Genomic DNA, 16001 nt, shown 5'->3' with positions numbered 1-16001 from the left:
GTTTTTTTGTTTGTTTTTGTTTTTGTTGTTTGTTGTTAAATTGAGACAGGACACATATTCCCTAACACTCTACCTGTCAAGGCATAGCCTCATGGGTTTTCTGACATAACTGCTGGGGGACCCACGCCAGCATCATTCCTCACTAGCACAGTACAAACAGCTCTCTCACAGATTTGGCAGTGGCTTGGTCATCTCTGTATGCCTTTCTTTCTCACACCATTAAATAGAGACCATATGTTTAGATCTAAAAATCTCATAAGACAAAGAAGTGTTCCTTCTTGCAGGTATTACAGGCAATATAGGGAATATAATATTGTCATTTCTTGGAATTTGCAGTAGAATAGTACAGTTTTCATCAGAAAAGTCTTGTCCTTTTGTGTAGGAAGTCGCCTTGGGTATTCTGAAGTCACTCAAGAGGGATGAAACAATGAAGCTCTGTCGGCGGCCTTGTTGGAAACAAAGGATAAGTGAGAATCCTTGCATTAACAGCAAGAAAATGAGCTGGTCCCGAGACTTAATTGCCCAAGCCATAGCACACAGCACCATGACCTGAAATTTCTCATTGGAAAGACAACCAGATAGGTTGTTTTGTTTCTTCCATAGAGCCCCAGCTCTAAGACAAACCAAATTAATGGAATATACCACAATGCTTAGTCAATAAACAGCATTCACATTAGAAAAATAAAGGTGGAAAGCTAAAGGGGAAGGGAAGCTGTAATAAAGAACTAACATCGACTCTTAGAAATGTATTTTAGCTTCCCATGTGGGAGACAACGACAACACTGAAGGAACGTAAGGAAAGTCGAAAAGGGACTCGCATCTGAGGAAATAGTTGATGAAAGGTTGTAGCCTTTAATACGTGATGATGAAAAGAGATCTCCTTTCATTGGAGAGAGTCCCTGATTCCAATTTTACATTTGCGGGGCAATTAGCAGGACTCCTCTTGGCTTCCCTTGGTCTCCTCCGTTAGAAGAATGCCTCTGATATGTAATATTTTCTTGCAACCCCAAAGAAGCTTGTTTCCTTTTGAGGTTTGCCTTACTTTTTATGTTCTGAAGTTCATTTTGGACCTCAGATTTTGCTCCAAGCAATAAAACCGGTTGGATTGTACTAACATAATGGAGCCGTAATTTTAGCCAACTGTTGGGGGTGGGGAGATAGTTAAGGTGTGTAGTGGTTTCTGTGGTTTCTCTGTGGAGTAGAATTCCCTGCAAAGCTTTTCCATGTGGTGTTTTAATAGCTGTCTTAAAACTCTCTGATGCATGGAACAAAACTGAATTAGGCTCATGTGCTAGATTGGTGGATGGGCCTCGGACTTTGTGAAAAGCGAAAGAAAAACAATCAAACAGCCTGAGCCAGGGCTAACTCATCCCACAAAGAACCTCAGGACATATCCCAAACCCAAATTACAGAAGCAATTAACCTCCTTTAACCCAGTTTTACAGAGTTTTCTATGGTCAACCAGAGTATTTCCCTTGATGCATGAACATTTTACCTTTGCATGACATACCCTAGGTATGTTTGCTCACTAAGTCTCCACAGCAACCTTTTAAAGATTGTCTTCTTGATCCATTTTCTTTGAAAAAAACTGAGATCACACAGATAAGTCTGGGTCATTTTGCTAAGGAACTACAGAACATGACACCGCTTCAAACTTCTACATATTTATACACCAGAGCATGAAAAAGTTTAGTGATCATGTTTTGTATTTATGAAGACAAAGACAACCAGTCAGATAGTACATGCACACACACAGTAAAGCTGTTGGTAGACCCTTGGGTTCTTACCAGTGAATACAGCACACGCACAATGCTGTCAACACAAGCCCTTTCTCTAATCCGAATGCTCAGTGGCTCAGAGCTGTGGGTCCTCACAAAGCACTGAATGCGGCTGATAAAATGCCACAGACTCAGTTGGCCTTCTTATACTAACCATGTGCAAAAATTTTCTTTAGTGTGTGGTTTTGGCTGCTAAGTTCAAGAAGTATTTATTGGATCCTACTATATGGCAGGCACATGGACAAAGCAGGAAGTTGTCTAAGTGGAGCCTTTTCTTCTGGCCCAGCATACGGCCTGGAAGACCACCCATTCCCAGAAGGTCTCTTTGAGCTTGGCTAAGAGTCTCTAGCATTTCTTATAGAAAAGGCTAGTAGCCTTAAAGTAGATAGATACCTATAGTTACTTGTAAGGACTAAAGCCTTGTGATATGATTATTTAGCTAATTAGCAAAATCAGTTATTAAGATGTTATGATGGAGGCCAGAGTTGTAGTGCCGTGTGTTAATCCACTCCTTGCAAAGCTGGCAACCCATTTCAGATCACTGATTTGAGCCCTGGCCATTGCACTTCCCGTCCAGCTTCCTGCTAACACAGCTTGGGAAGGCAGCAGAACATGACTCAAGTACTTGGGTCCCTCTCCTTGGGAGACCTGCATGGCTCCCAGCTTTGTCTCGACCCAGCTCTTGCTGGTGCAGCAGTCGTATAAGGAGTGATCCAGTAAAAGGAATACCTCTCTTCTTTCTGTCTCTCCCTCTCTCTCTAGCTCTGCCTTCCCAATAAATGAATACACAAATAAATCTTCAGAAAGAAAAGAAGTCCTGAGATGATGATGAAAGTTGTTCTGTCTGGGAAAAGGGGCCTTGTGGATGCAGAATATCGCCGTAGGTCAGGGAGCCTATCCTCAAGCTGTCAAAACTAAATGTCAGTTCTCTTCCTTTTTTTTTTTTTCATTTTAAACACTAGCCCCATGAGGCAACTGTGCATTAGGTCTGGATCCACAAAATTAACAAGATTAATATTTGCAGTTTGACCAGCAAACAACGGATCCATTTTCACATTTTCAGCCATGTCAGCAAGTCCTCAGTGGTAATAAGAATTCGTCTGCTGCTGCTGCTTCCCCAGTCCTCTGCATGGCTGTTGCAGAGTTCATCATTCCCTTAGTGACCCAGTGATCAAAACCTAACGCTCAAAGTCTTCGCATTGGACTCCACTTGATGTGGGTTTTTGGTTTTGGTTTTGTTTTGTTTCTATAGTTGGTGATGGATGAATGTCTCTGACAGACTTACACAGGGCACAAACATGACTTAAAAATGCCTCCCGCTACACTCCCACATGTACTCCCATAGCTCAAAAAAAAAAAAAAAAAAGTAAGTAGAAAAGAAAAAAAAATGTCTACCTGTACAATTTTAAACAGCATACGTTCATGATTTTGGTCCTTTTCCGGGGACCTAAAATATTTCAGAAACAAGGTCATTATTACCAAAGAGAAAACTATTTTACAAACTGTCATTTCCTTCTTTTTTTTTTTTCCAGTGCAACTATTGCTATTCTGGGCTTGTTTTTGCTTTGCTTTCAGTCTTGTGTCTGCCCATAAATCCTTTGCATTTGAAGCGGACTAATAACTAACCAAACAGAAGCCCCCCAAAATAATCTCTGTAGTAATGGCTATGATTATTGCTAGGGACCACTCTCAGAAGAGCTTTCTATTCATTCAGTGTTCACCACCTTCCTAAGAGATAAATAGTGTCATTGTCTTCATTGTTCATGAGGCACAGAGAAGCTCAGTAATTTGCTCTAGGATCCACAGCTTATCTGCTGAGATTTTAACCCAGGCAGTGTTCCTACTGAGTGCAGATGTTTCCATTACGATGCTACAGTGCCCTGTTCTTTTCCAAGAGGCCAACAAAGTGTAAGGGAACCTTGTCACATGTGGACGGAGGGTTCTTGGGGATCCCTCACAGCAGCTCAGTCACCAGTCACTGGAGTAGAGCCAGACAGGAAAGCAGAGCCGTGGCGTTAGTAGCTGCTGCTCCTCCCCTGGCACCTCTTTGAGTCAACTCTGTAGGGTGGTACTTAAGGCTGAGTTACACCTGAAGCAGCATCAGCAGATATTCAACCATCTGTTATTGAGTGTGTATCGATGATGGAGGCAGAGGGGGTATGTAATAGAAGGAAAAAATTCGCCCTGCGTTCCTCAATATTTCCTCAGGAACATACATGGCCTTTCCAATAAAGCATGTCTAAGTTCATTTCAGAAATGCAACCCTTTCTGGGATGGATGCTATAATGTGCCAGTAAATGCTGCATGGCCCCATCTCCAGGTAGAAAGCTTTGATTCACAGCATTTACTTTTGCCTAACACGCTGTTGGCCATGGAGTCGATCAAGTTTTGAAGGCAACCCCACTGAGTGGAGTTTGTGAAAGCTGTGGGCACGGGGTGCCAGCTCATCACGTTCATTGGAGTGGGGTGGAACATATGGACATGGTAGGTGACAGATCAGCATTCCTGATCCAATGTGGGATGCAGACTTTCATACTCTGTGTTGTCCCCCTTGGTTGTTCTCTCCACATCCCACTTGTTATCCTTCGGCCATGAATGACGCTTGAAAGAATTGCAAAGGCACCTTAAGAAAATAAGCCCAGCACATGCAGGCTGTAGGTGGAGGGGAACAGGGAGATCAGCAGTTTCCTATTCAATGGGAAATGAGAGCGAGCAGGAAGAAGGAAAGGGGGGCGATGGGGATTGTTCCTAATGAGCGTATGTTTCTATGTGGGTGTTTGAGGATTTTTTTTTCTGGAAGAGTTACCCTCTCCCTGGAGGATCAGGTTGTTTGAGTCATTCCTGGGAAACTTTTCTTAGCTGAGGAATAACCACAGGGCCTGATTCCCCCAACAAACTCTTGTTACTGACCCCTGCTACGAACCATGTTAGATCAGATGAGGTATGTTCTCCTCCTAAAGCACCTGAGGGCTGACTACAAAACACACAGCAGTTTCCTTATGATTATGAGGGTCAGACCCCTCTGTGGCCAAGCGTGCCCTTGTTGCTTTAAAATATTAACAGAAATGTATGGATAGGATCCTGCCCTGTTTGTCCGCAGGCACCAAAAGAATGTAAAAGCATATAAAATATAATTTCTGACCTAAAGAGTTTCTAGCTGAGAAAGCATGGCAGCCATACGAACAATTCCTAAATAAGAAGCCTGATGGTAATATGTCAGGCCAGAGTACGTCTGATACATCGGGGGAATGCATAGCTGGAGAAGAATGCACAGTAAGCACTTGTAGAAGAGAGAGCAGGAGAGCGCAGCCCGGTCATTTACATCATTCTTGCTTCTTAGATAACAATGTGAGACCATTATTTAACCTATATGTTCAACTCACTTTACAGTGAGAACCTTTTTTAAAAAAATAAATACAATTGTAGCAGCCAATTCTATGTAATAAAAATAGTTCTTCTGCTGGCCAAAATCCCATAATAACACTCCCTTTGCTGATGGAGATCCAAGACCCCTTTTGAAGAAAAAAAAAAAAAACCCAGCATGAGAAAGACATTCACAAATCCCTGTCCATTTGGCAGTAAATCTACTTAACAAAAAGGCTATCCTTTCAGCAAAGTATTGACATAAAGTACAGGTTTGCATATCTGTACAACATTAGCTAGTTCTTAATAAAATCTGACTCTTTCAACGTTGCACTGATTTTATGTGGGGACTTTTATGCATATTATAATGAAGGTTCTGATCACTGCTGGTTCATAAAGCTCATTAGGCACTGATCAGCCCTGGGTAAAGGACTATGGATTTTCTCATGGGTCGTCCAGGACCACACACCTGCCATCCTGACAAAGGAAGTGTACATGTCCTGCCTTTTTTTTTCCATATTAGCTTAGATTAGTTGTGCTTATATAGACGAGAACAATCACACTCCCATTGTCCAAAGTCTCCTTTTCACTTGTTTGGAAAGGGTTTTCATAATTGTATTAGAATACAGAATGCCTTCAGTAAAGTTTAGGGAATTTGCACTGTATGAATGGAAAATAGTTATAACTCTACTCCATGTCTCTAGGACAGTATGCTTGTGTGAGAGAAAGCCAGGTTCTCCACATTTACATAAATACTCTCTAGCCTTGGGAGACTCACATGTAAATGTTTGGGTTAAGACGCCCTCCTGCCAGGCTTCAAATTAGGTGAGACTAGTAAAGTAAATAAAAGGTAATGGGTTGTGTCTATATATGACTTCATTCCATCTTCTCAGTGACTTTATCAGTACCTAGTAGGGCCAAGACCCAGCAGTAATCATGTGTCCTGTACGCCTGCAGGCAACAGCTGACTTTGTTGCCTAAGGTGTTTGAGGTGCACCAGACCAAAACTCTCTTCTTTTGCCATTCAATGCAGTCTTTCTTAAATGATTCATGTTTTCTTTCAGTCAGCTCATGCTGTTAATTATATCCAACCTTTTTTTTTTGAGCTTTATTTATTGAATTGAAAGGTAGAGTGACACAGTGAGGTGGAAAGATGAATAGAAGGAGAAAGAGAGCGCTTTCATCTGCTGGTCCACTTCCCCCAAAAGGGCTGCACTAGCCAAAGCTTGCCCAGGTCAAAGACAGCAGCCAGGATGCCACCAGGGTCTGCCACACGGGTGACAGCAGCTCAAGTGCTGGAGCCACAATCTGCTGCCTTCCCAGAAACCTCATCAGAAAGCTGGAGCAAAGAGCTGGACCAGGGTGTGAGATGCCGGCATCACAGGAAGCTGTGCCACAGCCTTCACTCCACACCCAAACAAGTTCACCCGCAGGTAAATGTTCCCCAGGACTTGTGGGGTACAGCTGATCAGGTCGCTCTGGCAACCGGAACAATATTTGCCTTCCCTACACCAAATTTCTCTTAACTTCCCCCACGAGTACCTGGATTCAAATACGTGGGCTGGACAACATGTATACTGGAGAAAGGATGAGTCCAACACTATTAACAACTCTAATTTGTGTTCTATTTCTTCCAAAACAATTTTCTACTTCTAAAACTGCTGCCAGTTGATAGACTTCTAGAATCTGTTACCCAGGAAAACTAAGATTCAGGAAGTACATTTGCAGCATATTCTTTATTAGACTCTACCATTGGACCAGGGAAATGACTTGTTTGAGTCATTTCCTATCACCTGGCTGCCCCCTGCTGCATCACGTGGGGAGTGCACCCTGCCTTGTGGGCATTCTCCATTTGTTTCGTGTCTCTTGGACCCCTTTCCTGCTTGCCATGCTCTCTAGCGATGTGATTAGACACAAAATCTTAATTCTGGCTAAGTGCTTCCTCCATGGGTCTTACTTTGCTAAACAGATCAAATTTCTTGAGCAGGTGTTTGGTGGACAAGCTAGAGTAGCTGAGAAAGTCGGGCCAAGCGAGACTCTTAAAAATGGAGAAACACAGCCTGCCTGGCAGAGAACTCAACACACCTGGGCTTGTGCTTGATCATGTGAACTGCCTCAAGGTGACCTTGGTGGTTCTGGAAGTTTCAGTCATGAGCTGTAAATTGGAGGAACAGTCATGTTCAGACACACCCTGGACCAAAGGAATACCTGCACTGTGCTTTGCGGAAAATAACTTTGGGGAATTTCCGTAACCTCATCGGTCTTTTGTCAAATCATCTTTTGAATTAACTTACATTTTAAGATCTAACACACACAATATTTTTGAAGTATGATATAAACCTTCATCTGTCAATACTGCTGAAGTACAAGGACTGTGGAAAGGCAGTCTGTCCCCCAATACTTTGCTCTCAAAACTGTTCTGAAATAGTCACAGAATTGCAAGTCTTATATGAAGTCTGCCTGAGGTTCTTTCAAAATTAGCTTGGATGCGTTTCAACTTTGTTGAACCCTGTCTTTTCTATCTATGAAGTATTAATGCAACTATTTCATAAGGCTACTTAGCGATTCACTAGTATCACATGCTCCTGGCACATGGTAGATCCACAGGAATTGTTCCTTCCTCCTCTCTCCCTCTTTTGTTTAAAAAGGTCAACGTGCCTTTGACACCAGACACTAATGCACAAGTAGAGGATGTACTGCAATGCCCTGATGAGGAGTCGTCCTTGACTGTTTCTTGGCACTACATAGAGGCAAGGGTGGGATGAGGGGGTAGAGGTGTTTGTTAAAAACCTCAGTGTGGAGAAGTATAACTGCTAGGAGCTTCAAGCAGTGCCTGTCCCAAACCATGTGCACTTTATTGTGAGAATGAGATTTTTTTCTCCCTTATTGAACACTGGAGTTGTAGCTTGGACCAGGGAAGCAGATACAAGACAAGAAAGGTATCTATTGCAGAAAGGGTCATATTGTGATAATGGGGTGTTTTTTTCTTCTTTCTCCTAACGAGCACATTCTAAATAGCACACAAATTGCTTAGAATCAAAATGCTTTAAACAACAGATTCTCAGTCTTGCTGTGTGAACCAACAGTCAAAAGGAATGTTGTCAACTCAGTGTATCGGCAAAAGCTGCATCTACCTGCATAGATATACGAATGCATATGCACACAGTTTATGGGTAAAATACAGATATTTTATGTTTCTACATGTGGTTCTGTTTTGGAAATGTCACTGAAAATTGAGTGAGTTCTTGTTAGGCAATTTGTAAGTTTCGAGGGAGAGAAACAAGCAGAACTGAAGGACAATCACAATTTGATTGCAAGAAATAATTGGCTGTAGGTCCTCTCTCCCACCTATACCCCAGATCTGTCAGCAAGCTGATTATGAACTGGATGCAAACCAGAGGGAACCACATTCAAGTATGCATTTCATTAAATTTCTGTGACCTTTTCAAATCTTCTTAGGTATTGTTTTGGCATCTCCTAAGAGAGTTTGACTCTGAATCAGCTCTCCAGGGAGGACCTAGAGGATAGCTTAGATATTAGCTTGTGTGACCCATCTGTTTTATAAACAGGGAAGCTAAGCATCAGAGAGACCACTTGGCTGGAGAGCCCTCCTTCATTGCTACCTCTCTTTCTTAATGTCTTTATGGTGTTTGCTGTTCAAAAGCACAAGCCTTGACCTGCTGGTGTAAGCCAGTTGTCAGTACTACACAGTGCGCTCCATGCAGGCCACCCTTTAGGGAATTTCTTATACTCCACAGAAATTAGGAGTATTATGAACAGAGAGGAGGACAATACTTGATGGGATTTTCCTTTATAGCTCATTTGTTTAATCACTGTGATGCAAAATCTCAGGTAAGTACCAGACATGAAGTGGACCCATCTGAGATTTAGAAATGAAATCCTTAAGAGAAAAAAAAAATCAGATTCTCACATTACAACTCATGCAAACTTAACAAACATTTAACAATCATTTTTTGAGCGCCTTCTGTATTTCCAGCAAGGTTTAGAGTCAGAAGTCACACCACAAAATGAAACAGTAATTTTTGTTTTCAAGCCTGTGTCTTGATGTATACTTGTGATATAGGAATGAAGTGTTGCTTCCCAACACCAAATTATTCTTAGAATGCATTCTGGTGAAAGTGTCGGGTCCTTTTTTCCTTTGTTTGTTTTGTTTTTTAAAATTGTTTTTCCTTAAAGTAAAAAGCCTAGTTTCTCAAGAAAACTGTTTTTTTGATCAAGTTGCTAGAAATTTGGCACAATACTGCCGCCTTGAGGTTCTCTCCGTTAGAGGCACTCACCCTGTCTGGAGAGTGACATTGTATGGGAAGATTGCCAATTGTCATGATATCCTTTGACACGAGTTCATCCCGTCCAGAACACTGAGAGTCTCTTCCCTTCTGATTGTGTGGCAGAACGATTGGAAAGGCTCCATCGCTTTCGTGGTTGGGAACCAGATCGAGGATGAGCTTCTCATCCAAGCCCTCACGCTCGCTGTGCAGGCCCCTCAACGCAAACTTTTCAGCATCGTATTGTGGCAAGACATCCTCCAGCAGGTACCTGTCCTTCCCAACCCAAACCCCCTGTTTCACTTAAATTTTGTTGACTCAAAATAGCAGAATGCAATAATAAACTACATAAAACTCTCTCACTCTCAAGGTGTTTTTATATCTCACTCTCAAAGTGTTTTAAAGAAATAGGTAGCTAGATTAAGTTGAAAATTTTTAACCTGCAAAAATTAATCTGTGTTCATCAGCATCTCCCACTAACCACTCATTCATATGACAAAAAAAAAATTTCTGGGGGCCATAACCATCCTATTTAATGTTAACTCCTCACAGTATTAAAACGTCAATAAGGTTGAATAACCATAAAGAACTATTATACTATGTAAAGTTCCAGGGAGGTCTGTGACTAACTGGAAAATGAGATCTATAGAGTGTCATGGCTGTCAAGAGTCAGAGAGGAACAGTAAAATAGAAAAGATCTATCGGCTAGAACATCCCCCACACAACTAATGAAGCTCACCAAGGTGAGTGAGTATACATGTGTCGCTTAACTGATGAGCACATCTTTGTTGTTAACGTTTCCTAACCCCTAGGTATTCGAAAACTCCAAATATCTGAGTATTCTTTAAGTAAGCCTTCCTTTTTCATTTTATTAAGTTTGATTTTCCTTACAGATCAACGAAGTATATACACTTGTTGGAAATGCTCCATCTAAAAAGGGAAAAAGACCTACAGGTGGTAGTGCTCCTTTATTCTACGAGGTAGGTGGGCATGTTTATCCATGGAAATTTTGTTATTTTGAGAAAATAATAATTGAGGTAACAATATGATAGACATTTTAAAATTTAATCCTTTCCTATTGCTTATTGGAATATCTTTTCCTAAGACCTACCTCTTTTCTTCTATTCATTTTATTTATTTTTTTTTAATTATTTTCATGACACAATTTTATAGATATGGGGATTCCCCCGACACTTTCCCTTCCCCCCTCCCCATTTTTCTCCAACTGCACTATTTCCCCATAATATTACAACAGTATAGGCCTTCAACAACAATCACAAGTCCAACATTCTGCTATTCAAATGTATCATGGCTTTCTAGGTATAGGTAATGTTAGAAAAGCTAGTATCATGTTGTCAAGATATATCTGTTTAATTGAGAGGCCAGTTTTTATTCTAGAGAGATGTACTGTATCTTCACTTTCTGGTATACTAGTCTCCATTATACAGTTCATCTATGAGAATATACGTGTATATATGTTTACTTATATATCTGTTTTTTGTATTTTGCATGAAGGTTTTCTTATCAGAGAGAACATACATAATATTTGTCATTTGGGGATTGGCTTATTTTACTGAACATAAATGTCTACAGTTGAAACCTTTTTTTTTTCAAATGGTACAATTCCATTCTTTTTAATGGCTGAGTAATATTTCATGGAGTAGACGTATCATAGTTTCTTTATCCATCCCTCTTCTAACAGGCAACTGGGCTGTTTCCATGTCTTTGCTGTTATGGATTGTGCTGCTATGAATATAGTGTTGCAGGTCATTTTCCCATATGCATATTTCACTTCTTCTGGATATATTCTCAGGGGATATAGCTGGGATATATTCTCAGGGGATATAGCTGGGATAGCTGGGTCATATGGCAGATCAGTTTGCAGTTGTCTTAACACTCTCCACTTCCATAGTGTCTGCACTAGCCTGTATTCCCACCAACAGCGGAGTAGGGCACCTTTTTCAAGAATTTCATCCTTTGGCAATAAATTCTCTTACACTGTTCATATCATCACTACATCTAGTTGAAAAATGTAAATCACAAAAATGTGTCACAGTTTTCCATAGTAATTATTGTGTAATCGTATTCAGTGGAGTCATATTGTTAGCACATTGCAAATGTTAGTTTCATCAAAGAAACTATGTAAAAAAAATCTTTAAAAAAGAAACTATGTAAAAATGATCGAGAAAATGTTTGTCCTGGAAGGCAGAGGCACTGCTGGAATGATTTTCCATCAGTTTGTAAACACTGTGCACATTTTACATACGCTTTAATCAAGGTGAAAAACAGTGCTACCCTTAGACTGGTGTTCCTTTCCATTTGTAGCACCTACTGAATGCCAAGATCTGTCCTGGCTGACTTGGGGGCTGGTTGTGCAAAAGACTTGGGACTTGTGCTCAGGGTGAGGGAACACTGTCTTGTTACTAGCTAACAGATAGCTCACAAGACACTATACAAACCCAGTGACTCATTAGGAGATTGTTGTGAGGTACTGTTTTGTGTTTTTCTCAACTGAAAATTTATGAAGATGTTTGGATGTCTCTGTGTAAGGCTTGTTTGTGCTTTGTTCTTGTGATGGCCAACAAAGTTGGTCTGCTTCTTGGGCAATGGGTGACCCCATAGAACTCATACTGGATACTATCTGAACAAGTTACACTGCATTTTATAGCATTAGCTTTTATTCTACTGCTGTCACAACCATGGCAAACTTATGTCTTGCTGTTGGAGTTAGTTAACCTACTTTGTATGTTTTGTTATGATGTTACACATGTGTGTGCTCCAGGTGATAACTGGTTTTAAAACATTGGAATCTTTCTTCAGAAGTGGCCTCAGAAATCCATGTCCAATTCTCAGGTCTGGGACCAATTAACCCCCCCTCCCTAAAAGATTCTTTCTTCTTCAAAGATGCTCAGTAAAAATCAGAGATGATAACAGGCAAGCTTTGACATCTAATCTGGACAGGCATTTTGACTTGGATGTGGGATAGCGCAATGCTACAGATTGAGAGTTAGTCAGAAAGTCATCCCTCTCCAATATGTGCTGTGACTCTTGGTTCTTCACTCAGGGGAGGTCCATTTCACATCTGGCTCTACCACATTCTCCCAGTGAAACATTTGGGCAGTAAGCCTCCCACACCCGCTCACATCCCCTTTCCTGAATGGTTCCAGAAGAAAGGGCAGGCAGGGTGTGGCTTCACAGAGATTGCACCTTGGGTGCACCAGGCATTCATTAACGTCAATCACTGTAGCAAAAAAAATGATAAAGAACATAAAACAATTCAAGCTCCTGGTCAGCATCAACCAAGGACAGACTACACATCTGGAGAAGAGTGGTACAATTTGGACCCCGTCTCTCCATGCTTAAGGCATCTTCAGGAACTCTGAACCTGATATCCCATTCCAAGCGAAAGGAAAACTCACTGATAATGCCTGTGGAGCACTGATGTGGGTAGAAGGGGTAACCATGGGAGCAGCTCAGAAGCCAGAATTCTTTGGGAGCTCTGGATTTTGAGGCATGTGGACAGCCTGCTCATGAGTTAATTTCTGTTTAAAGTCTTGCATAGTCCATGCTAACTAGGATACTTGCCAAAAGTAAACTCCAGGAGCCTTCTTGGGAAGCTTTGTGTTTTCTTTGTCAAAGGAAAATCTATAATGGGGGAGAAAGGATAATTTAACAAAATTTTACACGTTACATGGGAAATTAATACAGTCCTGTTTCACTTTAGCCTTCTTGGAGAGAGAGAACTCAAACTATCATGTGGACCCTGTGATTAAATGTGTATATTTACTTCTATTTGTAGGATGCTGTCCCTGGACTTACATCAGAGCTTAGCCGTTCTTACTCTAAACACAATTCTAAGCAATTGGGATTTCTGGCTCTCTAGCCTATGACTGATTAGAAGCAGCAAATTAAAGTGAGACTTCATCAGAGCTTGTCCATGAGTAATAAAATAGTGTCAGAACCACATTACATATTCCTAATGACGACTTGAAATGTCTGGGCTAGCAAAGGCCACATTCCTTAGCGATTTGCTCAAGGTTTCATTTGGATGGCTTGGTGTTGTGTACACACAGCCTCATTCTGAAATTGTGTAATTTCCCCCTGAAAACCTTAGAATATCATCTAGCCATAGTATTGTATATATGAGAGAATCTTTATTTATAAACCATAGTTCTTTGAAACCCTGGTTAGACTTATGCTAATATGATGCCACAAAGACATAGCTGTGGTTTATTTGTTCATTTGCCTTCTTCTACCATGTTTTGCTATAGCAGGAACTTCTCAAAAGACTCATGTAGGAATGGGAAGAAAATATTTTATTTCTGTGTATTCCCAGGAATGTTAACTTGTACTTCTTAAAGATTTATTTTGCTTATTTGAAATCAGACTTATAGGAAAGACAGAGAAGAAGAAATCTGTCATGGTTCATGCCCCCAGAAACCACAACAGTTGGGGCTGGACCACACTTAAGCCAGGAGCCTGGAACTCCATCCAGGTGGATGGCAGGGACCCAAGTACTTGGGACCATTTTCTGGTGCTTTTCCAGGTGCGTTAGGATGGAGATGGACTGGAAGTGAAGCAGCCAGGACTCAAACTGGCACTCACATGGGATGCCGGCATTGCAGGCGGTGGTTTAACACACTGCAAGACAATACCAATTGCAACTGCTACTTAATTATCAATAATAATAACAGTGATCCTGTGCCCTGACATGAAAGTGCTGTTTCTAACATTCAATCCTATTTGAGTATGTAGACACATTAGAAAATAGATACACTGATATTGCTTGCATTACTACCTACTGGCCAGTTTTACAAAATATCAGCAAATACATTCCTGTTCAAACACAAGTACCAGGCGCTGTCACAGCAATGGAGAGGGAAGGGAAAGATGAATAGGACTCTGAAGTTCAATGAGCTTAAGTACCAGTTAGGAACAACTGAAAACTATACTATATGTATGTAAGCCTGATACATACATAGTAAATATTCAATGGCTATTTGTTGAATAAGTGAATAACACAATGCAGAAAATCATGAAGTCCTTGAGAGATGAGTGGGGTGGTAAGGGAATGCAAAGGGAAATGAGATTACCTTAGCTGCAGCGGGAAAGGAGGAACGAGATGCAGGAGAAGCTTTGTGGAGGAGCTTTTGAGGAGGTGGCATTTGGAGGGACAGAGAAGGGACCTGACAGTTGTATTCCTTTAAATATATGATCCCAACTAACTCACATCATAGTTCTAAAAGGAAATGTGAATAGCCCCCATTTTATACACAGGAAAATGGAGATACAGAGAAGGTAGGAAATCAAAAGAGCTTGAATTGATTTGAAGCCAAAAAAAACTTGAATTTAGCCATAATTCATTACATAGCCACAAGTTTTTCTACTTCGCTACAGACCTGGTGCTCCCACTGATTTCAGAGATGAGTGGATCTGCTGTTTTGTTTTGTTTTGTTTTGTTTTGTTTCTCGTATACTTTTTAAACTCTTTGGGTTTTTTTTTTTTTTTTTTTTTTTTTTTTTTTTTTTTTTTAGAGGCAAAGCAACAGAGGGAGAGAAAGAGACAGACAGAGAGGGAGAGAGACTGAGCAGAATTGAGTTCTTCCACCCATTGGTTCACTGCTCAAATGCCCTCAACAGCCAGAACAGAGCAAGCTGAGATCAAGAGTCAGGATGTCAGTCTGAGTCCCTCACGGGTGCCAGAGACAGCAGGATAAGGGGCATCACCTGCTGCCAGAGCAAATGCAGCAGGAAGCTCAAATAGGGAATAAAACCAGGACTGACAGCCAGAGGCACTCCGATAGAGGCTGCAGGTGTCCTAACCTCGACATCAAACAGCAACCCCAAGGGACAGGTCTGCGCATTCCCCTGTGGGAGCGTGCATTCCTAGACAAGGGGACCACTCAGATAAAGCATGTGAGGAGCTGGATTGAATGTGCTCCTCCTTTGAACTTACATGGTTTAACATTCACTGGGTAGGCGAGATGCAGCCTGTCCATCAGTTTTAAAATCCTAAAGATGGAAATCGGTGAGGAAGCATTTCAATCCCAGGAACAAATACATGCTTTAGAATTATGTCTGGGCTCAGCAACATTAGAAATCGACTTAGTAAATGCACACAAATTGTTTTCTAAGTGTGTGTGCTTAGTGTCCCACATGGAGAATCTGATCCTTTGCAATTTTACTCAATCTTAACAAAAATTGAAATAAGAAATACTAATGTTCAAGAAACCAACTGAGATGGATATCATAAAACAGATTCTCTCTTGTGGGAAAAAAACAAAATTAAAACTTGACATTTAATAAATTAATAATTTAATAAATTAGGACAAAACAGCTATCAGTTGGGCAGGGGTTTGTTTACCATTATGAAGGAAATCAGATCCGATCATCGTAAAAGTTTCTAGACTTCTGTCCACATTTCTTTGCATCTCATGGTGGTTTTCACCTTCTTACTTTGAAATGAGCTTCTATCTATGTGTAGGTCATGGTTTACATACTTTCCTGTGACTTATTTCAAAAAGACAAATAAGATTACCACAAAAACCAAAGTTTAAAAAAAAAATCTCTGTGAG

At 40.9% G+C, this 16001-nt stretch overlaps 1 protein-coding gene across 1 annotated transcript in view; it reads left to right on the top strand.

Moving 5' to 3' along the window:
- SPAG17 (sperm associated antigen 17) overlaps nt 1-16001 on the top strand; it is a 204528-nt gene that overhangs the window by 28992 nt on the left and 159535 nt on the right. The window contains exons 2-3 of the mRNA XM_058660118.1: nt 9554-9694; nt 10321-10407. Of these exons, the coding sequence (XP_058516101.1) occupies nt 9554-9694; nt 10321-10407 (228 nt within the window). The remainder of the gene's footprint in view (nt 1-9553; nt 9695-10320; nt 10408-16001) is intronic.

The sequence above is a fragment of the Ochotona princeps genome, chromosome 2 (genome assembly GCF_030435755.1).
Source record: "Ochotona princeps isolate mOchPri1 chromosome 2, mOchPri1.hap1, whole genome shotgun sequence".
Classification (NCBI taxonomy): domain Eukaryota; kingdom Metazoa; phylum Chordata; class Mammalia; order Lagomorpha; family Ochotonidae; genus Ochotona; species Ochotona princeps.
This window is presented reverse-complemented; position numbering and strand designations above follow the sequence as displayed.